We start from the raw sequence: 21,750 nt of genomic DNA, 5'->3' as shown, positions 1-21,750 counted from the left end.
CGTTCGCCGCGTCAAACCAAACGTGCGAGACACCCAAATGAGAATCACAAACCGCAACGTTTTTCTGATACAAACAAAAACAAGGCCCCCCCCCCCCCCCCCCCTAAAACAATACCGTCTGTCCAAACTCATATTATCCAGATGGACCGGCTACTTTTCTTATAGCCGACGGATTTGCCTGATTCATCATGACTAAGTCTCTGCCCATCTCACGTGTCCAACCTCACTGCAGACTGTATCTGCATGTCTTTTGCTACAGTACGTAGTGCTGCGAAGTAATTTGAGGACTGCTCGAAGCTAGCATCACGCCAGCGCGTCGCCTAATCGTAGATGAAAGTACACCTGCCTACCACTCTGGGAAATTGCGCGACAAACGTATTGTAGGCTTCCTGATGTGTTAGTAGCAACAATCACCTCTTAGCCTTTGATTCCGAGGCTAGTATCTATAATAACGTTGTTTGGCCTGGATTGACTAAAAGATCATTGAACAATGCCTATACTATTTTCGGGGACTTTGGAAGGCGGTTTCCTTCTTAACTGTGAAAGAATAATGAACTGCGCTGGCCAGCTTGCTATACCCTACCACCGCGCAAGGTACAAGCCGTGAAGTTCGTGGACGCGATCTTGCAATTGTATTCAAAGAAGAAGCAGCACAGCCTCCTTCATTACCATCCTCCAATAGAAATTGATATCTTTCACTAAGTTGAAGGGAAGATCGCGCACAATGAACCATCTCGATATCCACCTCACTGAACTTGCTTTGTTGAGTTCACCCTTTGTGCCGGTCGACTCCTCACTATCCTAGCGATGCTTTCGTCTCTACCAAAGATCAACTTTGGAATAAAGCAAAGTGCTTACAACTCAACGCATCGTGTCGTTGTGAATATCAAACGATATGCTTTCTTGTTGTTCAATGTCGATGAACAAGTGTCTTGTTAGTCGATCAATATGACATGGTCTTGTCTCGAAGCGTGTATAAATTCGAGGCCGGACGGTAGGCGAAGACCATCTTGCTACTCGAATTGTTAAGCACAGTTATCATACCACCATCAACAGCAACAGCAAGCAACAGCAATAGAACGAACACTCAACATTACTCACAGCACCTACATTAACATCAACAGCATCACAAAATGTCGCCCACTACTCCTACTGAGTGTCTAAAGGAGAAGAAGCGCGCGGAGAAGAAAGCCGGAGAGAAGAAACCTGCAGTGAAGAAATCTGGGGAGAAGAAACCCACAGAGAGAAAGCCCAGGAAGGCCCCGAAGCCCACCTCCAAACGAGGACAGCCTATATCTGCTGCGCGACTGATCGCGAGCCCGTACATCAAATTTGGGTGGCACAAGCCTATAAGTGGCACAGTCACAGATGAAATCCAGAAACTCGCTACTGTAGCTGATTCCATGTACATGCTGCAGATAGATCGAGTGCGTCCTATCGAGTCGATCTCTCTTCGAAACGGGTTATTCTGGGAGCATCGACAGCTGTCTCGTCCGGAGATGCTGTGCACGCCTTCGATCGACCACATTGATCTATTCTCCGCCGACGATGAAAGCTTTCGAGAAACCTTGGATAAGATAGGCAAACGCCTTACCCCGTGTAAGACTGGATTTAGTCTTCATTACTTATTCGACGCCATCCGATCTCGAGAGTTCTTACTCCTGCCATTGCAGCTAGACGATATCTGGGTAACCGTAATCGCTAGAATCCAACAGAAACAGGAGCAGGAGTTTAATCAAATGGGCGACTTCAGCGCTGATATGAAGGTTACGGATCTAGCGCTTGTTGATCCGCTACCAGAGGGCCGTGAAGCTCGTGCAGCCCTGATCAACTCCCGCCTCGAATCAATTTTCCCCGAGGGATGTATTGAGTCAGCGCTCAACTTAAAGGTCCACAACCTCGGTGTTCCAGACATCATCACCGATTGCACATCAAACGGCCATTGGCAAACGGGGCTCATCGCCTACGCAGTTTCGCGAGAGTTCATCCGTCGCCTGAAGGTCCTTCAGCATCGTCAAGATCGGCGCGATGGTACTTGCGGTGACCAAGATTTCCTGTGGGCGCCCTTTGAGGAACAATACAACTTCGACACTTATCGTCAAAGCCTTCTCGCAGCGTGTGCGCACCAGTTCATCGAAGGTTCGGGGTTCAAGGCCAGACTGGCCCTGGAGATTTCGGGTGAAGACGCGAATTACCAGCGAGAGCTTCTGAGCGGAGACAGGACCAATATCCTCGCCAACGACGAGAAGTGGGACATCTTCCAAACAAAAACCCACACACACGCGATTCCCATTTACTACAACCCCTCTAGAAGAAACGCTTGTAGACCTCCTTCGGTCACAGTGGAGAATGAAGAAGATGACAATACGGCCATGTCTATCCCACTTCATTCACCACAAGTAGAGGTAACAGAAGAGGAGCGTGCTGCTACACCGAACCGTTCTGGCGCACCCACCCCGGATACCCTCAACCGAACCCAAGAGCCCAGATCTGGGGATCGTCCAGAAGAGAATGGTGATCAGCGCAAGCGCTCCAGGGTCGACGATGACGACGAGGCGGTTCCATCGCCGAAACGGGCGAAACAGGTCGAAAATTCTGGAAATGATGCTTAAGTGAGTGGTGTTGCTGTCACTCACACCCATTCGTTCTATTGTGCTATGCTGAAAACACATCATCAAAGTCGCTGGGGAGTTGGTATGATCTTTGTTTATATAAAAGCGTTTGTTTATAGATTGCTCATATGGAAAATACCATTCACCCCAAACCCGTGTCCATAATAAAAGATTATGTCTGGTGTTTTATGTTGCTCAAAGATATAGTTGCGGCTTAGTAAATGAGAGTGACTTGTGTATATTCATATCTGGATAATTATTGTTTCTACAATAATTAATATTACAGCTAGGTACTTAAGGTACAGAACACTGCTCTGTGGTTGGGCTAAAATTGCAGTGAAGGACCTAGACCTGCCCAGTAGACCTTAAGTATGTAGGCTGGTCTTGACAGGTCTACCTGTCCTACTTAACCTAGAGCTAGAGACTTCTAGGGTTTATTGTCCAATCACGTTACACTGTTTTTCTGCCTACCGGGATCTACAAGGCACTAGATAACCTTGCGTAAGTCACTGAAACAAGCCAAGCCTCTACCGCTAGTTACTCAGGCTGTGTCTTCGCCGTAGTGAGTCAACGCGGCAAGAGAAGGTGAGACCTTGGCTTTCGTTTTTTGAGGCACTGCATCCTCTACACATGTACCAATTGCTAGTTATATATAGGTAGGGAATGAAAAGAGAGCGAGCCCAGAATTTTCGACGATAGACAGACAATTCTGTTCTCATCATTCCTCTTGACTATAAGAATCTGTGCAGCTCAGAGTCATTGATCTCTTGTCAGGTTAATTACTTCAGACTCTACCCTGAAAGCAATAATGTCGTCAACTGATGTCAAGCTGTGTAACCAACGCCTTTTGTCAGATATCCACGAGCTCGTCACAAAACCCTATCCCAAAATCGTGCTTTACCCCAACGAAAATTATATCAACATAGCTTGTTTAATTCTTTACCCTGACCACTATCCGCCTTTACACTTGTCCATTGAATTCCCTTCACTATATCCGATACGGCCTCCTAGTATCTGGATGAACTCATCAGTACAGCATCCCAATGTCTACGGCTCCTTCATATGCGCTAGTATCTTGCGTCCCGGTGAAGAGCACACGCCGGCTTACACACTTAAGGGTATTGCGATTCAACTATTGAGCTTTTTTGACAGCGATAGCCTGGAACAGGAGGACTATGACAAGGCCGCAGATCTCACTACCTACCAACAAACGAGCAAGTCGTACTTAGTAGATACGTACAAGTGCCAAGAATGCGGATTCGGAGCCAAGAGTCGTCCTCCTCGAGCTAGTACTCCTTTGAAACCAACAAGCTTCGATGCACGCGTTCATCAAAGTCCGGAACAGTGGCCAATCATACAAAGCTCTGCCTCTTCCCCAAGCGCACTCAAATCTAGCGCAGCCAGCGGGAAAGAAATAAGCCCACCATCAAGTCCGAGCAAGCGGCACTCCCTGTCGATAAGCGATCACGAGAGGGAGCCATCTGGTGTTGAAATCAACCAACTTCCCAATGAAATCTTACTCCTGATCATTGAACATCTAGATGATTTTGAAGATCTAACTAGCTTCGCACGTGCATGGCCGAGGATTAGTCAAGTTGTGCGAGACTTCAATGTCATCCGACAGCGTGAGCAGCAATGTTTCTGCCTGAAGAAAACCTATCAACAGGCGAGTCTTGGTGTCGGTGTCCGGATTAACAAAGGTCAGATTTCTTCAGAGTTCGACTTGATCTCCCAGGAAGCCTGCAATTATTTGCATGTCAACCGTTCCATCCATAACATACCATTCAATATTTGGCTTCCGCTGCCGATATCAAGGCGACACTGGAACAAGGTCAGAAAAGATGCCCATGCCGCTTTTCTTGAGATTGCGTCTCGCATCAATGTGTCTGTGTCATCGGACACGATGGGTGCATCGGTGCTCTTCACATTCATGAATGACATAGTCGTTCGGCTGAACCAGACGACAGAGAATTTAGAGGCCGGGATTGCGAAGAAGCATACGCTTCGCCATGCGTCGGAGAAAGCTATAGAGTCGTACTTCCACCTCTTCCACCTCCTCGTGTGTATAGCGACAGAAGATCCTTGTATTGTCCAGAAAGCCAATAAGCTGTTGGAGGACTTCAAGAATGGAGCAAGATCGAAAAAGGATTGTCCCAATCTAGGACATCTCCTGATTGCTCTGTTGATATCTGATGTCCAAGTCACTGACACGCTTCTCAAAGCTATCATAACAGAGGCGATCGTTCGAAACGTTGTCTGGCTGCTCGATAGAAAAGGAGCAGGTATGGATGAGTTATCATATATGGAGAGAGATTCAGTGTCTGCTTACCGGTTAGACAAGACGTTCCAAGGCTCTCGTACCTCGTACAGATTACTTATGTTCTCGGAACTATTCCGGCGCACAGCTCGCCCCTCCCATGAGAAGAGCTTGACCCAAGTGCGAGATGAACTTTTCAATCGTCATGGCGGGCCACCTATAGATGCAGCCGGTCACCTCGCAGCTGAAGTGCGCCGACTACATACTATTGATAATTTTCCGGCCTTCATGCGAGAAATGGGTCTCCAGCAAATTCCCACACCCGCGAACTTCACCCATGTTCTTAGAAATACTGTTCATGAAAGTATGGCCAGAGGGTATTCGAGGTGGGCCATCGATCAGAAACTGGCGATGCGTCTCCGGTTGCAGAAAGATCCTTATATCCTGCTCACTCCTGCAGAGCGCACACCCGCAACATGGCTCGACCATAAGCCTGCGGGTGGTCGCCGTGGTTACAACTTCTTCCCAAACAGACTGCAGAGGTAGGCCGATGGCCCCGAGCCGTGAAGGAAGACAAGAGCTGGGGCAGTTACGATGGTACGATGCGTAGGTCAGTCGGATATAGCTTGGCTATTGGTAAGAAAACATTATACTTCCTGGAACTGCGTAGACAAGATATTTAGGACCGGTGAGAATTGTATCAGATTAACACCAGGCACAAATAAAGTTGACTAAGTCGACGCACTGATCTGCACGGTGCACCTCATCAAATTTAGCGACGGTCTAATTTTTGATTACGCTAACAATTCATATGTATGTGATTGGCCCGGGATTAGAATCTCTCCGGTTTTGGTAATCCCCCATATGGAAATATCTGAGGAATCATAATTCCCCGAAAAGTAACCCAAGCCGCGTTGATACCACTCTGACCATAATTACATACGACATAGTTGTCCTTTCTCCGCGGCTTCTGCATGTCAAAACACGATCAAAACGCATGTAAGCTACGCCCTATGACTAGACTGCTTACAGCTGGATGCCTATACCGACGATGACTAATGTTTAGCTGGTTGACATTGTTGGGGTGCTCCGATGCTCCGTGAGCTAGCCTGGTTACAGTCTGGCGCCCAACACTTGATTCAATATCCTGTGCATGTTATGTGGGAGTCAATCGGAAGGCATGTGGGATATTATTGGGGACGATCGGGTCATGGAGGATGGTGAGCTTCAGGAGTGACTAATCGGCAACATCAATTACCTGCATGATGAAACTGGAGGGCTAACAGATTCGTAGATCCATGTTCTTGTTCAGTATCGTAGAGAAAGGTGTCCTGATCGTTGAAAAAAAAAAAGGTATAAGTATCACAAAAGTCTCCAGTTCTCAGTGCTATGCCATCTTCATCACTCGCATCTACAGCATCGTCAAAGACAGAATCGTATCATCAACAAGGATAAAGAAAACTCAACAAGATGCCTGAGATAACTCTGTACCACTACAACGGAGCGTGCTCCCAAGTACCGCACATCCTTCTCCGTCATCTCGACCTCCCATTTAAGTCGGTCCTAATGAAGATGGATGAGACCGGCATGGTGGCCGCAGACGGCAGTCTCTCCAACGCCGAGTACCGCAAGATCAACCCGGCGGCATATGTCCCTGTACTCACTGTTGATGGCGAGGTCGTGACGGAGCAATTCGCCATCTTGACCAGTATGCTACCCCTGAGCCCAATTTATTCACATTCTGTACATTCGTGGAAGCCAAAGTTGCCTGCTAGAGCGAGAAGGATGTCACGAAAGCATACAGAATTCAAAAGCCCGCCCCCGTTTTACATAGAACAATCACTAACCTCCGGAGAAACATAGTGATCGCCTTGCAATCTCCCGACAAAACAGCAAAAGAAGGTCTTCTCGGCCACGACTCACTCGAGAAAGTGCGCGTAACAGAGTGGATGATCTGGCTCTCGGACACGCTGCATTCCTCAGGGTACGGCGCCTTCCTGCACCCGGAACGGTACGTAGAAGGGAACAAAGATATGTATCCCGCCGTGAAGGAGAAAGGGCGAAAGACGATTGATTATTCCTACGACATCATTGAGAAGAGACTGAAAGAGAGAACTTACACGATTGGGGAACATCTCACCGTCGTGGATTTCTTCTTGTATACCCTCTGGGCCTGGGGCGTGCGGCTTGTCAAGATCGATATGAAGGCGACATATCCGGCTTATGGAAAGCTGGTGCAGCGTGTGGAAGCGCTGCGGAGTGTCAGCGAGACTGTGAAGGCGGAGAAGCAGCCGCTGCATTTTGCGTAGGTGCGCGTGGTGAAGTGTTGGTTTTCCGGCCTCTAGAACTGAAGTCCTCTATATTACCACGTTTGCCCTACAGGGCAGATAAAGCTCACACTACAACCTTGGAAAAAAGCTATTAATTAAAGCTATTCTTACAACGTGTACTATATAATTGATGTAATGAAATTATAAGTTTAAATTATAGTGGTATAATGGAATCTCGCGCTTGTTTCTCATAGGAACACCTCAACACCTAGTTGCGAAGTCTTCCAGACTGTTATAGTCTATAATATTTACACGCACTATTTGTGATTCTCATCCAATAGCCATCACTTTGAGAAACACTTTTACCAAAATGTGATGAAGACGAACTATGCTTATTCATTGATTGTTATGGTACTTTCATAACTCAGAAATATAGACAACTATAGAAAAAAAGCATGGAAAACAAGGCATCAAAAAGAAAGAGTTATCAGACACTTTACGTGTCTTTACTTAAGAGCTCTCGACTTCCATGAACAGATCTTCTAGTTGCTCTGCAACGAAAGGTGGGTTATCTTTCTGAATGAAATGCCCTGATTTCGGTGCAATGAGTGGCCCCTTTGCTCGATCTGAGTCGGTGAGGCGACAGAGTCCGACTTCTTTACTCCCTCATTAGATCATTGAAGATTCTCGAGATTGGGAGGATGTATCTCTGAGCCCAAGTCTTGGCCGTAATTCGTTGATCATCGTGACGGGTTAGGCAATCTGACCATTAAGAAACAAGAACTCTACGAGCTGCATCAAGGTGTCTTTTCGACGTTCCCTTACAAAGAGGAACACTCTATGAGCTATCTATTTGAGCTACATCCCCTGAAAACAGGGCTATCTATGGCGCTTTAAAGCAGGAGCTGACAATATAATCTCGTTTACGACAGCCGAGAAGTCGAATTCTTCCACCATGGAGAGCACAATTCAGGCGAACCCGCAAGTCAAATCCGCCATCATTGGAGGTCAAGAACAGTTCCAAGCATCTTTACTTCTTGGGCCCCGTGAATACTCCAAAAATTCCCAGGAAGAAGACACTTTCATTGACGCTGTGTGGTCTAGTATTGTGCGAGCCAATCGTGGCTGCCTTGCAATTTGGCCTAAGAGAATAAAGACTATCATCTCTGTGTTACGAAGTCACCTCAAGAGGCATCGTGGCTCCTACACAGAGATTTGTTGTAGATAGCCTTAGTGTAAACGTAAAAGGCGTGAACAAATCTTGCGCAACCCCAAATGCTACATAGGACACCACGATTGAAGTCACAGGATTATACCGTCGAATTGGTGGGGTTCTCTAATTGGGAGCATTTTACGTAATAAATCTTTCCTAGATGTTTTTCTGATACGTCTATAGGGGTATAAGAAAGAGATTAAGTAAAAGCACGTTTATAATATACTTCGTAATTCTCTATTCCATGCTAGCATAGTACCCTTAGACCGGAGTGCAAGCTAAGGGAGAGTGCTGGTTAGCGAGGGGCTGGAAGGTTGCCAGTCGACTTCGCTCAGAGCATGATAACACATGCACTTTCAAGATTCCCGATAGTCTAGCCTATACTGCCGGTGTTTTGGGAATTCAACACATAATGATCCTCTGAAGTCCCATTTGATTGTGTAATATATGTCAGGGGCTGGTATGGGTATATGCCCTGTCAGGTAGGTACGTAATATCGACACTTATATGCCGCATGAGCCTTGGGTATAAAATGCATTACATAAGATATGCTGGACTACATCGAAACCCTTTCGAATAATTGTTATTCGTTTTGTCGGCATCTCGATGCGAGATAGTTTATTCTGATATGAGTACCTCCCGACCAAAATCACTTTGTACAGAACGCCACGTACCAATTTCCTTCTAACGTAAGTCATATTAGTAATATGTCAACCTAGTTCTACACGGCCATCCATTCAGAGCAACATCAGGTTGCAGGGGCTAAACTATTGTCTACGTCTAAATATACAGTATGGTGCCATGGGTTTGTGTAAAGTCCGGAGTTCATCGGATGTTACATTAGCGAGGTTTAAGCCGAGTTGCCAAGCTAGGGCTTTCGAGGATGCTAGTAAGCATAGGCTTAGTTAGGCTTTCAGATTTTCAATGGCAATCCAGAAACGCGATTCCCAAGCTCGACCACTAGAAATATTTATACGCATCCTGAGCGTTAAAACTTCGACTCAAGTACCTAACCTGAAAAAAGGTCATTAGAAGTGGAGGCGATGCTGAGGCATATGATAGTAGTGATTATTCAGAATCCTGGCGCGGATCAGTGGGGCAGTGACGAAGGGCTGAAGTGCTCATGTGGGAGGCTTATGAGCGAAGCGGATGAGCCGATATACGCTGAATCATGCTTTGATCGCTGCTTATGACAAGACTCTTGGCAATCCAGAAGAACAAACAATTGGAATGACCTGATATCTCTCAGTGAAGCATTAACGTTACCGCCACATTTGCCTAAAAATAAAACTGCTGCGCTGGATGAGGGCTCAGTAAGTACTCCAAGCATAAAATCCGCAGGCTTATATAATCTATGCATATAGTAGAGGGAGTGGAATGGTAAATCTGAAATGCGATGTACATGCTTAATTGGGCGTCATATTATATACTGAATATACGATTGCTGCTGGAGTACGTAATTGAAGATAAAAGCTCGAGTAAAAAGGAACTACTTTACTACCTTTAACACATCAGTGAACCTCTAAGCCTTTCGTTTCTCTTCAATCAAGACCATTGATACGAAAGGCAAGACCAAGACTTTAGACGACAGTAAAATATAAATTCTCTAGGAGTAGATGAAAACGCAGGACTACGCCCGGAATGCTATGATGTGAATGAGCTCGTGAGATGCCAACTCTATGCGCGCCGTGCGAATATGGATATCCCAAATCAAAATGCAATTTATCCCAACAATGCCTCCTGCCTGTACATAAAAGATTCGAAACAATTCTAGGAAAACTCATCCATGAGTCTTAATGTCGCATCAAGAGCTGATCCATGACCCGAATGGCTTCGGTTTGCTGCTCCTCGATCTTGGAATTCTTGATGATATGCCAATGATACTGGAGGCGAGGACCAACGAGGTAGGGATCAAGTCCAACCTCCTGATCTTTACCAATGGTTACCAGCCCGCACTGAATAGTAGACCGTGCTGCTGTTTCAGCTCTGGGTCGACAGACATGATCAAAGGCCTGAAGAGCTGCTGGGATCGCAGCCCTTGATGATAATCGGCCCAGAAGCATGCTAAGGATATAAGCCTCTTCCAATGCAACCAGAGCATTCATTCCTTGCACTAGAACTACGGAATGTGCCGCGTCATCTATCAGGGCTGCATTGTTTGTGACGTAGGTCCGTGCTGGCTTATGCTGCATATAAGAGATGCCAGCTATTTGGACCGTATATAAACTCTTTATCAACTGGCCATGTTGTATGTTAGCATGGGCTTAATGAAGCCATAGGAAAGGAAACAAGAAGTAGGAAAGAGGCAATTAACAATTATTTACTTACGTTTACTATACCGCGGCAAACCGGCAACGGAACACCCGCAAAAACCGCCCCAAACTCTTCCGGCGTGAGCAAGCTTGCCCAGCCCTCAGGGGAATAGCCGCTGTTGACGGCATAAGCCGCGATATGAACGTCTTTTTCCGGGCCCATGAAGTCAAGCTGCAGGAAGACACCGTCACCTATCCACGACGTTTGGCACGGTCTATTCGGGTCGAGGAACTCAGGTCCTAAGAACTCCAACGCTTTTTTGTAGGGGACTCTGATTGGTAATCTCCAAACTCCCGTGTACTGCGGCCGCAGAGCAGGATCGTCGGGCCCTAGGACGAACTCTCTAGTACTTCCGAACACGCCGTCAGCACCTACGACGATGTCGTATTTTTTCTGTGCGCCACCCACAAAGTTGAGGATTACGCCGCCCCCGGGTGATGCCTCGGTGATGGAGGATATGCGAGAGTTGGCGTGGATCATGCGCGGTGGTGTCCCTCTTAGTAATTCGTCTAAAAGCTTCTGAGGATCAACCATCTTTTCTCTGTAGTTATGCATCGACCCAGAGTCGACCAATTGTCCTGCATATGGACCAGAAGCGATCCGGAATTCTGTGGTGGTATAGACTGCCTCTGCTCGGCTGAGGCAGTCATCTAACGAAGGGTCCAGCCTGAGCAAAATATCTTCAGCGGCGGACGTTAAAGCGATGATGTGGCCTTCATCTTTGAACGCAGGACGTGATTCGTAGATATCGGCGGCAATATGTGAGTGTCGCAGGAGCCCTCGCAAAAGAGCTGCCGCTCCTATGCCGCCGCCGACAATTGCAACGCGAATTGTGGATTGTGGACCGCTCATATTGGTACTAGACCTTCAAAATGATGATTCAAAGCTAGAAATAATTTGCAGAGAGATTATGTTGAGAGTATGAGTGATTTGCGTGGTGAATGCTGGACTCTGAATCGAGACTTGAAGTAGAGCGTCAACTCTGGCTTTAAGTATTCTCTCTGTTGGTGTCGATCGAATGGAAAAGCTGTTGACCACAGCCCACTGTCGGCGTCGTTTGGATAAACTTGTTCATGGCTTGCGAGCAGTATGTGAGCGCATAGGAGCACGTCTAAGCTCAGTGGCTGGTTAGGATGATTTATTCCGTATGTGCTACAAAAATATAACACCTTCCACTCTGTATATCTAGATCTACACGAACAGAAGGTATCAGCTTAGCAAGTATTTGTGATATTGGCCTCGCCTCGACCATATGCTGGCCCGGAAGCCCGTTCTGTAAGAACAACCTGGATTTGCTTGTATTTGTACTGTGGGATTGCGGGAAGATCACGCACTTATCGTGAGAATAATCGATCGCGATGCTTTGGTACCGGATCCCTACCGGTGCCTAGGTAACTACCTTTAGCAATGAAGTAGATGGCGTGAAGACTTTCTTGGAGTCTGCTGTCAAATCTCGGGCCGGTGTCGTGGGATGTGAAGCATGAGCGGAAAACTCCGCAGAGCACGGCGTATAATCCCAACCGCACGGGAAGATCGCAAGACATGCATACATGTGGGATATGTGGGCTGTCGGGATGTCACCTCATTACTAATAATAGGCATTGCACATGTGCCTAGGTAAGTACTTTATGTGTATATAAGTAAGTGCATGGTGTAGGCAGGCCCGTTGCCAAGAGAAAGGAACGCAGCTAGCCTACATGTGTCATATGAACTCTACACCGCGAGGACCAGACAGGCTAGAACATGGCCAAAACATGGATGAACAGTCTCTTTAGCGATCCTCGTTTAGGAAACCAGCAGGGAGCCTCACCTGAGATATAACAAATAATGTAGTGCAACTATAGTCTGTGTACTTATAGTAGTATGTGAAGGATAGCCCTCGGATCGTCGCTGGCGAGATACGCTTGGTGGATCAAAAGTCCGAGCTAGATTGCTAGTGTTGCTCACATAGATTTTTAGGATCGTTGTGCCGGGGTGGCGTACAATCCTTGAATACAAATACCTGTATGGACATACTATGTAATATTCTGTCAGCATGGGCATGGCCAACCAATCCCACTGTAAACCATGTCGAAATCCGGAAAGAGTACCGAACTTTTCAGCATAAGAGGCCTAGTCGACTGCTCTATTTAGTCTCCGTCTATTCTTGATGAGCGAACGGACCCGAGATGCCCCTAGGGCCCCAGAGCCGAGATAGGCCGGGTAGACAAAATAGGATCCTTACCCGGTTATATAACCTCTTGTGTCCTACATAGTATAACCTGTGTTTTACAAATCGCCAAAAAAAACAGGTCGTGGCGAGCTGATCAGGGGACCATTTTCCTAAACCGTAGCGATGCGTCGTGGGAGGGCAACCCTGGAACACGTGAGCGAGATGGAACAGGGAGGACGGATGCGAATTGCGGCGGCCGCTTACGGAAATGATTATAAGCTGAGATTCTAGATAGAATGTGGCTGACGCATGGCTGGAGCTTACCTACCCTTTCAAGAACTATGGGCAGCAGTAACTCGGCTCTCAGTAATGATAGCTCCGATCGTGAAATGAGGCTTGTATTTAGCCTGCTCTATGAGATAAAGTGTGCGGAAGATTCGATTTGAGAGAAAAATAAAATTCCGCGCTAAAACATAGTATTTATTAATATAACGGGAGGGATCCTTTGGCGTCTGCAGGATCCATTTAGTGCACTATTTTTGCGCGCCGTTGAGACCAATCGAGCACCAATTATGTAAGCTAACGTATTAGGACCGACTGGGTGTCTGATTTATGTATAATTCTCAAGAGGGCGCCGTCTCTTTCTATATTTCGCTCGGTTTTCCTTTCTTGTTGTCTTGGACCGTGTCTGTGCCGCCCATTGAGGATGAGACCCTCGGCTATCGCGGAGAAAAGCTCATGGCTAGGTCTGGGGCCCGCACCTATATATAGGGAGTTATTAATCTCTTCACATCACATCATCTATCAAACAAGCAGTCAAATAATAGAAAATTATCATGTATGGGATCACCCGAATATGATATAATGGAGTTGTCTAAATCATGAAAGACTATACCTAGCTACTCGTTGGAAGCCTTAAGTAAAATCAATTCAATATGTAGCTTAGGACTCGTTCAGATATGGAAGGTCATGCAAGGGATTCAGGCAGTGTCAATTCGTCTGGTAAGTTACTGGGTAATCTCTTGACGATTAGGCAGCAGGATAAAGATGAGTTTTCCGGTGATCCTGAATTTGAAACGAAATATTTTGCGGTTTTCGGATCAAGAAGGATGAGGCCGCGGGGTTCCCGAGGGTGCTGCGGCTTGAGATTCGACGATCTCATGAACTGATGTGGCAACAAAACAGTCAGGAGGTTATGGTCAAATATGGGCTGTTTTTGATGCATTTACGGCACCATCTAGGGTTCCTTGATATTCCTCCTAAGTACTATGATATTTGATTCTGAGACTATTCTATGCAATATTTTAGATTATAGCGTGGTTCATATATGAGGGTTCCCGAAACAAAGGAGAGTTATGGTAATTATATAGTGCATTGCGCGATAGTCAGCAGAGATACCTCAATGCTTCAATCGACAACGAATTTATATGGCTTATTGTAGTAGCTGCCTCGTAATATGTGCCTAGGTTGTTTCCAACAGTCTATAATTACCGTTGGCGTGAACATTCCAGTTCAACCATTATCAATGTCCTGGTGAATTGTGTAAATTAGCTTCACATGTCAAGGATTGTGATCAGCGAGTAGGACTAGCCCAATTTGTCAAAACATCTATCACCATGCGAGCTTCTCTAGGACTCCATCGAGCCTATACGTAATATACTGCTCAGAATGCCAAGGTCTATGTGATTTGCTTGGGTTCCTTCCTTCATACAGATGGCTGACCGGATTTTATTTACAGTTCGACTGAAATTAACCGAAGTTCCCAATCTCCGAATTCTGCCATAATGCCTCATGTAAAGGGGTGCGCAACAGCTACAGGCTCGGTATCAACCGCATGTACTGTTTCTATCCGGCGTACAACCAAATTCTGCAGGTAACAGGCACACAAGGTGTTGTAAGTGCTGAAATTGAAGGTTTGTGAGGGTTATATTCAACTGAACTACTTGATCTGAGTGAGGTGAAAAGACCGTCTTATGTACATGAACTGCGCCTTCGTGCCCCTGACCCGTACCGTATACATGAAGTGACTCCTTTACCACCCGCACTTTCAACAGTAAGGAGAGCAACAGGGTGTCTATTATGTGCGTTGACCATACACCTGCACCCTGAGGTTATACAATTAACAGAGATACAGCATAATCTCTCATTGAAAGTTATTTAGATATTGCTTTTGAGACAGCCTTACAAACCTTGAGAAATTACCATACGGCTAATTAATGTTATGAAGAGCCAAAGTTAGCCAACAAGTCTAGAAGGAAGGTTTAAGAATAGACCATTTGGTATAGATCTTGGAGCGATAGAATAACAAGAGCGGAGGTCTTGGATTGGAGCTGATGCTGTTCGAAATATAATAATCCACTATAGCTGCAAAAGTCCTTGGCCAACCAATTAATTTTTGGCATTGGTGGCTGGCTTTGACTCTAGATATATAAAATTGGACTGTATAAGAAGGGCAGAGATCCGAGATTGGAACTTGATGGTATTCACAATATAATGATCAACTAAGACTGCATGAGTCCTTGACCAACCAATTCCTTGGGGGCTTGACTCGACTCTATATACGACTGCTCTGCCAGCCCCAACCGCCTAGATCTTGTTGACTTGTTTCATAAAGCGAAGTCTGTATAACCTCGATTTCCAATATTACCTACATATTTTTAGAGATTATGAACAACCTACAGTGGCCTTTTGTATGGCCGAAGCGCATGGCGAACTGCATGTTTAGCTCGTACGCGCGTAATAGACTGCCAGTTCTAATCACCTACATCTCAGTGATCTACTCCATGAAGCGTATTCTATTTTCAATATTGTCTGGATATGTCCCGAAGGTCATGATCAGACTGCCTTACGCTTGTAGCCGTATGCCAACTCCATGTTCAACTGCACGCGCGTGTAGCACATAGTAGTTCGTTGCGTATAATAGCTTGAATTACAGGGAATATTTCTAGCCAAGGCGGGAATAACTACCACAACACCATGTGTCCGGGGCTATAGTCACAATCTACCCTAGGGGTAGCTATATTAGATTAGTCTATATTCTAGAGTTGCCCACCAAAATATCCTGGGATCAATTGACTACTTTATTGATCCCATAGGACCCTTCTGCCTACCTACTTGATCGAGACTAGCCTTCTGTTCACCTTGGGACACCCCATCCTGACATCATGATAAAGCAACTCATCCAACTCAACTCACCTTGCCGCCGTAGCTATCGATACTTTTGTAGTTGAAACCTTTTGATTAACCTGACAGTATTCATGTCCGGCCGGAAATATTGTTCATATCAAGTGAGAGAGTAAAAGGGACAGGAGACAAAAGCAACTGTTCATCATCGCTTGCGTGGTAAAGAGAGAACCGAATGCATTTGGCTAACAACAAGTTCCCTTGAATCTAGAGGAAATATCTATATTTCGGATTTACTTAGCCCGGTACTCATATCATGGGTTGACAATAACATTGCCAGCTGTTTTACAGAAAGGCGAGCTCGTGAAGATGGCTTTAGGAGTGATGTAGAATGGTCTCACATAATGCTATTCAACCAACACTTCAACAACAACAGGAATAGAGGCGGCTATCGGGGTTTAAACAAGATTAAGGCCAACCCTACAACTGGAAGGTTTCCGAGTGGGCGACTACCCCATCTGACTCTCCATACCTTTGATCTGGCTTGGCTAATAACAATGGGACCACTTGGTGTCATGCCTATGCATATAACAGAATGTGAAAAAAACAGCGAGGGCGAATATCAATGTTAAGAAACAACATGGTGATGGCTGGCTCGAGACTGAGCGTGCTGTTGTTTGATATTGTACAAAACTCCATATGCCCGGTGATAGGTACCTAAAGTACATAGAGAGGGAGGGTAGTACACACTAAAAGTTAGCACCTTACCCAGTACACTGGTACGTGAAAATGTACCTAGGACTACCTAGGCGTACTGCACTAATTCCGTACAAAACGGACGGGATGCGCTGTCTAGTCCACTGTAGTACAGCGCTACAGGCTACTAAGCATCTACTGAAAGGGCGTATTAGTGACGGTTTTGTCCGACTCCGGGCGACAGTCGATAATTTAGCGGGACACAAGCAAAAACCTTGGGGATGAGTGATGAGCGCAATTAAAGGCCCATCTCCATCATATCCATCGTGGCCAAAGCAAGCGCAAGAAATACACATCGTGCATCGTACTTAGATGTCGACCGTGTGAACGTCAAAACGAAGCACCTGCGAGCGCACCCAAAAGAAGAAGAGCACAAGCACACTACGGTAGCTGGGCGCATGTGCTCATAACCCCTCCAAAACCCCTCCAAGTCACCTTTTATCACCCGCGCACAGCGAAGAGAGGAGCAGAGAAGAGCAGACCAGAGACAGCTGCACTATGGCGACATCAATCATCACCTCAGTCGGCCTCAAGTCATTGCCCTTGGTGGCCGAGGTTGGTTCACTCTCTCACCAGACTGAGTCATCCTAGATCTAGGCACTGATACATCGGCACCGTGCAGGGCAAAGTGAGAGAAATCTACGAGGCCAGCAACGACACGCTCCTTCTGGTCACCTCTGACCGCATCTCTGCCTATGATGTAATCTTGGAGAACGGCGTCCAGGACAAGGGCACCGTTCTCACTCTACTCACAAACCACTGGCTCAATACCGTCCTGCCCCAGCACGTTCCGGCGCTGAAGCATCATTTGGTGTCCTTGAACATCCCTCGTGCGCTTGACCTGAGCTCTGAACAGAGGGCTATACTTCGCGGTCGCTCCATGATTGTCAGAAAATATCGTGTCTTCCCTATTGAGGCCATAGGTTCGACTCGCGGAATCCCAGCACCTACTGCTAGATTTGTCCGCTAACGCTGGCGATTCTAGTACGCGGCTATATCACCGGCAGTTCCTGGTCTGAGTACAAGCAGAAAGGAACAGTGCACGGCATGCCACAGCCGAGCGGGCTAGAGCAATGTCAAGCCTTCCCCGGCGGTCCTATTTACACGCCGTCCAGTAAGCTGCTCCGTCTCCATCGACCTCGTTCGTTCATCGACCAAGAATCGACTACTGACCGTTACTCTTATAGCAAAGGCGCCGGTTGGTGGGAAGGATGAGAACGTACGCATGATCCAAGTCTTATTTCCCTTTTCGGAGTTTCCGAGGTTCAATGCTGCTGTAGAGCCTCGAGACCTAGCAGAGTGATTGCTGTGCGGGGCGTGTACTGACATTTGGTTTTTGCCAGATAACCCCGGATCACGCGCGACAGATTGTAGGCGACAAATATGCCGATAAGATCGAGAATCTCGCCTTGGCCATCTACAAGGCCGCACATGGATATGCTGTAAGTCACTTCCCATCCTTTGCCCAACCTTCGAGGGCCGGGTCCATCAAATACCATTACTTGATTAGATGTTGTGGTAGCTCTTAACGACGTCTTGCACGGAGTTTCAAGACAGAGAAATTTTGGACGGGATCGGCTGACTCGCCGGTGATATAGCTCGAAAAAGGAATCATTGTCGCAGACACCAAGTTCGAGTTTGGTGTGTATCCATACTAGTCGCCATGCGGATTTTGAATTAAAAGACTAACAGTTGCTGAAGGACTTGATGAGGAGACGGACGAGGTGGTGCTGATTGATGAGGTTCTGTTAGTGCTCTCTATTCTTAGACCTGGTCGTTCGGCGAGTGGCTGAATTGCTGACGAACGGATGCAACCAGGACACCTGACAGCTCGCGATTCTGGCCAGCTGCAGACTATGTGCCAGGGCGCGATCAGAAGAGCTTTGACAGTAAGACATTTGAAATATCTCGGATGAAAACAGGGCAGAAATGCTAATATGGCGCAGAGCAATACCTACGCGATTGGTTGACTGGTAAGTTTCTCCGCCGTGGATTTATTCTCCGTCTTGGCAGAGCTTCGGCCCCCGCATAAGCTCATGTATCGTCCGAAAATTGGAGGACAAATACGCAACAGATTCTAACTCGTCAATTCCAACAGGCGAAGGCCTCAAAGGGAAGGAAGGCGTTTCGGTATGTTTCTCATCAATTCGTATGATTTTCGTGTATGTGCAGATGACTAACAGCAAGTAAGATGACGGGAGATGTCCAGTATGTGATCTAGACCCCATTCATATCCCAGTTCGGCGATTTTCCACCCCAACAATTCACACGCGCCCTGTATACCCCCGAAACTCTCCGATCCCGGGTTGAATCCTTAACGTTGGCGACGAGTAATCTAACGTAAGACTAATTTTTAACAGAGCTCGAACAAGTGCCAAGTATCTCGAGGCGTTCCAAAGGCTGACTGGAGAATCCTTGGACCAAGCACTGGCCAAGCTGGAGAATTAGCCCGATCATCGAGGTTCTATCCGAAGCGGAGATCGCTCTCTTTTTATAGACATGGGTTGAATAGGACTGCCTCAAGGAGGTGGCTGTTGAGGTTTCCAAGATACGGGGAGTGGAGTTGCGCTGTGCGAATATTATTAAATGGAGCAATGGTGATCCCAGTCATCTGAAAAAAGGTGACTTCCAAGAAGATACGGATCAGGAGGTTATGCTATATGTATGTCAAACCAAGGATGAAACCTCTTGGTTTCCGTTTAGCACGAGTTCGGACACCGTGATCTTACGGCGAGGAAGTGATCAACGTAATGGCGGTCGCTAGCGAATTGATCATGGTTCAGCTCGCTCTCGGCCTCCTTTTACTATTGATTTCTCTCCATTCCTGATTGGCGTCTTAGACAGCTATGCGCGGTGATTTTTCCTTGTGAACGCGCGTGCTGCACCAATTGGCGGGTAGGGTGTAGTCGAGGACAAACTCGGATGCAACAACGGTGGAATAAAGCTCTCACGAGCTAGCGAAATATGGGGTATTGTGGGTATTCGTCGGCGATCTGTTGCCCCTTTTGAGGTAAACGCGGCGCTCGGCAGCGACGCTTGGGCGGAGCACTCTTCCAAGAGTAGACATGTTGTTCTCCAACAACCACCGCGACAAGCCAGGCGTCATGCGAGGAAGGCAGCTGGATTTGTTCCAAGCAGGATGGGATATGCGCCCAGCAAGCCGGTTGTTGGGACTTGCCGCGCACGTGTTCACAGCCAGCCCCCACGACTGGGAAAGAATGACGAACAGATTGCTCTTAATGGTCTACGGCTTTCGGCGGGCCTGACGATAATGGGCAGGTCGAAATATTGTTGAGATCTATGGTTGCATTAGCCCCTGTCCAGCGGCTCAGACGATATCCCTGACGGTAAGTGTGTATTATGTTTTGGAACCCGAAGAAGGCGGAGTAGGAGGTGGGAAGTATATATAAAGGTAACCGTGCCGCACCCGGTTCTACTCGAGAGGGAGATCTCACGGCCGTCGAAACCGGGTTGACAGAATTCTCCCGTCTTGGAGCTCGTCACTTGTCTCTATCCTAACCCTTTCCCCTTGGCATCCGCAAACCAGACAGACAGACAAGATGAAGGCCTCCGTGTTGCTGTCTACCACCCTCATGGGTCTGGCGTCCGCCGTGCCCATGACCTTCGATCTCTCAGAGGACATGATCGAGAAGCTCAAGACGGGCAAGAGCGCAGGCACCGTCTCCATCGCGGCAACGGGCGTGACGGCCAACGAGTTCCTCGACAGCGGCTGCCGCGACGTGATCTTCCTGTACGCGCGGGGGTCGAACCAAGACGGCAACATCGGCGGCTCGCCCGGCCCGCAGACCATCGACGCGCTGAAAGCCGCTCTCGGCAGCGGCCGCGTCGCCGCGCAGGGCATCGAGTATCCCGCGAGTCTCCTGGACAACATCCGTCCGCAGGGCTGCGATCCCGCGGACGCAGAGGACTTCAAGGATCTGATCACGAAAGCCGCGACCGACTGCCCCAACTCCAAGCTCGTGCTCTCCGGGTACAGCCAGGGCGCCGCGTTGGTCCACGCCGCGGCCAAGATGCTTTCTGCGTCCGTGGCGAGCAAGGTCGCTGCTGCCGTCACGTATGGCGACACGCGCAAGAAGCAGGACGGCGGCGTCGTGCCGAATATTGATCCCTCGCGGTCACTTATACTGTGTCATGATGGCGATCTGGTGTGCTCGGGCACCCTGATCGTTACGGACAACCATTATGATTACGACGACTTGGCTGGTACTGCTGTTAGCTTCATTGCTAGCAAGGTATAGGGGATGTGATGCGAGAAAAGGGGGCTATGGAGTTTGGATAGCTGGGATTGGATATACTTGGATAGCGTATATACTTCGAATGATAATTTAATGATTGTGTACATGAACCCTGTGATACCTTCATGATTACCTCACCTTAGGTGCTTGAGCATATGCGTCGGTATTCTCGATGTCGGTTTCCATTTTTTTTGGGCAATTGCACTGCATTTTTAACCTCGCCCGGGCGGTCATGAAATGCAACCCTACAGAACTCGCTCCGTCTCATCGCACTGCATTTTTAACCTCGCCCGGGCGGTCATGAAATGCAACCCTACAGAACTCGCTCCGTCTCATCGTACTGCATTTTTAGCCTCTCTTGGCCAGTCATGAAATGCACTTCCCCTGCAACCTAATATAAGCGAGAAGTTACTCAACCTTATTCACGTAGTAGGTACTCTTTATAAAGCACCAGTAGTGCCTACGAAGCTCTAGAGGTTTATGAACCCCTTTGGAAGTTCGAACTCCTTCCTTGGCCCGTATTGCACTACCCCTGAGATTCCTAGCAGAGTGACGTTAGACCGGCCACAACCACAACTCAATGTGATTTAACAGCACCACGATTCATTGTAAGGATATTGGATGTTGTTAATGACATAACATTTATCGTGGACAATCGAGGAGACGAAAGAAGAATGGTAGTTTCAATAGTCTAATTGGTCGCCCGGGAGTCTGCCTGGGGACACTGCATTTTTAGCCTCGCTCGATCGGTTACATACTGAAGTGCTCAATTCCAACCACGTGGGAGGATCCTGGCAG

General features: G+C 47.4%; 6 protein-coding genes across 6 annotated transcripts; 5 read left to right on the top strand and 1 right to left on the bottom strand.

Annotated features, from left to right (window-relative positions):
* The first annotated feature begins 1,180 nt into the window (after nucleotides 1-1,180).
* Nucleotides 1,181-2,851, top strand: F5B22DRAFT_595937 (uncharacterized protein). The gene has a single exon (XM_047974183.1). The coding sequence runs from the start codon at nucleotides 1,404-1,406 to the stop codon at nucleotides 2,610-2,612; it is 1,209 nt and encodes a 402-aa protein (XP_047833726.1). The 5' UTR covers nucleotides 1,181-1,403; the 3' UTR covers nucleotides 2,613-2,851.
* A 337-nt stretch (nucleotides 2,852-3,188) lies between these two features.
* On the top strand, nucleotides 3,189-5,708 carry F5B22DRAFT_595935 (uncharacterized protein). Its single transcript, XM_047974182.1, has one exon. It carries the CDS (start codon nucleotides 3,421-3,423, stop codon nucleotides 5,413-5,415), a length of 1,995 nt encoding a protein of 664 aa, XP_047833725.1. The 5' UTR covers nucleotides 3,189-3,420; the 3' UTR covers nucleotides 5,416-5,708.
* On the top strand, nucleotides 5,704-7,407 carry F5B22DRAFT_595932 (glutathione S-transferase). Its single transcript, XM_047974181.1, has 3 exons — nucleotides 5,704-6,089; nucleotides 6,164-6,577; nucleotides 6,733-7,407. The coding sequence occupies exons 2-3, from the start codon at nucleotides 6,340-6,342 to the stop codon at nucleotides 7,176-7,178; spliced, it is 684 nt and encodes a 227-aa protein (XP_047833724.1). The 5' UTR covers nucleotides 5,704-6,089; nucleotides 6,164-6,339; the 3' UTR covers nucleotides 7,179-7,407.
* Nucleotides 7,408-9,935: 2,528 nt separating this feature from the next.
* On the bottom strand, nucleotides 9,936-11,842 carry F5B22DRAFT_547854 (uncharacterized protein). The gene is made up of 2 exons (XM_047972923.1): nucleotides 10,681-11,842; nucleotides 9,936-10,589 (listed from the first exon to the last, which is right to left on the bottom strand). Exons 1-2 carry the CDS (start codon nucleotides 11,515-11,517, stop codon nucleotides 10,146-10,148), a joined length of 1,281 nt encoding a protein of 426 aa, XP_047833723.1. The 5' UTR covers nucleotides 11,518-11,842; the 3' UTR covers nucleotides 9,936-10,145.
* Nucleotides 11,843-17,093: 5,251 nt separating this feature from the next.
* On the top strand, nucleotides 17,094-19,453 carry F5B22DRAFT_547730 (uncharacterized protein). Its single transcript, XM_047972921.1, has 12 exons — nucleotides 17,094-17,251; nucleotides 17,319-17,619; nucleotides 17,682-17,810; nucleotides 17,884-17,915; nucleotides 18,040-18,138; nucleotides 18,295-18,337; nucleotides 18,398-18,443; nucleotides 18,515-18,585; nucleotides 18,643-18,669; nucleotides 18,795-18,826; nucleotides 18,888-18,904; nucleotides 19,057-19,453. The coding sequence occupies exons 1-12, from the start codon at nucleotides 17,195-17,197 to the stop codon at nucleotides 19,142-19,144; spliced, it is 942 nt and encodes a 313-aa protein (XP_047833722.1). The 5' UTR covers nucleotides 17,094-17,194; the 3' UTR covers nucleotides 19,145-19,453.
* A 656-nt stretch (nucleotides 19,454-20,109) lies between these two features.
* F5B22DRAFT_547732 (carbohydrate esterase family 5 protein) lies at nucleotides 20,110-21,088 on the top strand. Its single transcript, XM_047972922.1, has one exon. It carries the CDS (start codon nucleotides 20,257-20,259, stop codon nucleotides 20,953-20,955), a length of 699 nt encoding a protein of 232 aa, XP_047833721.1. The 5' UTR covers nucleotides 20,110-20,256; the 3' UTR covers nucleotides 20,956-21,088.
* Nucleotides 21,089-21,750: the final 662 nt, after the last annotated feature.

Source organism: Xylaria bambusicola (genome assembly GCF_022495145.1).
Source record: "Xylaria bambusicola strain CBS 139988 unplaced genomic scaffold F5B22scaffold_8, whole genome shotgun sequence".
Taxonomy (NCBI): domain Eukaryota; kingdom Fungi; phylum Ascomycota; class Sordariomycetes; order Xylariales; family Xylariaceae; genus Xylaria; species Xylaria bambusicola.
The sequence above is the reverse complement of the archived record's forward strand: the minus strand, read 5'-3'. Positions and strand labels throughout refer to the sequence as shown.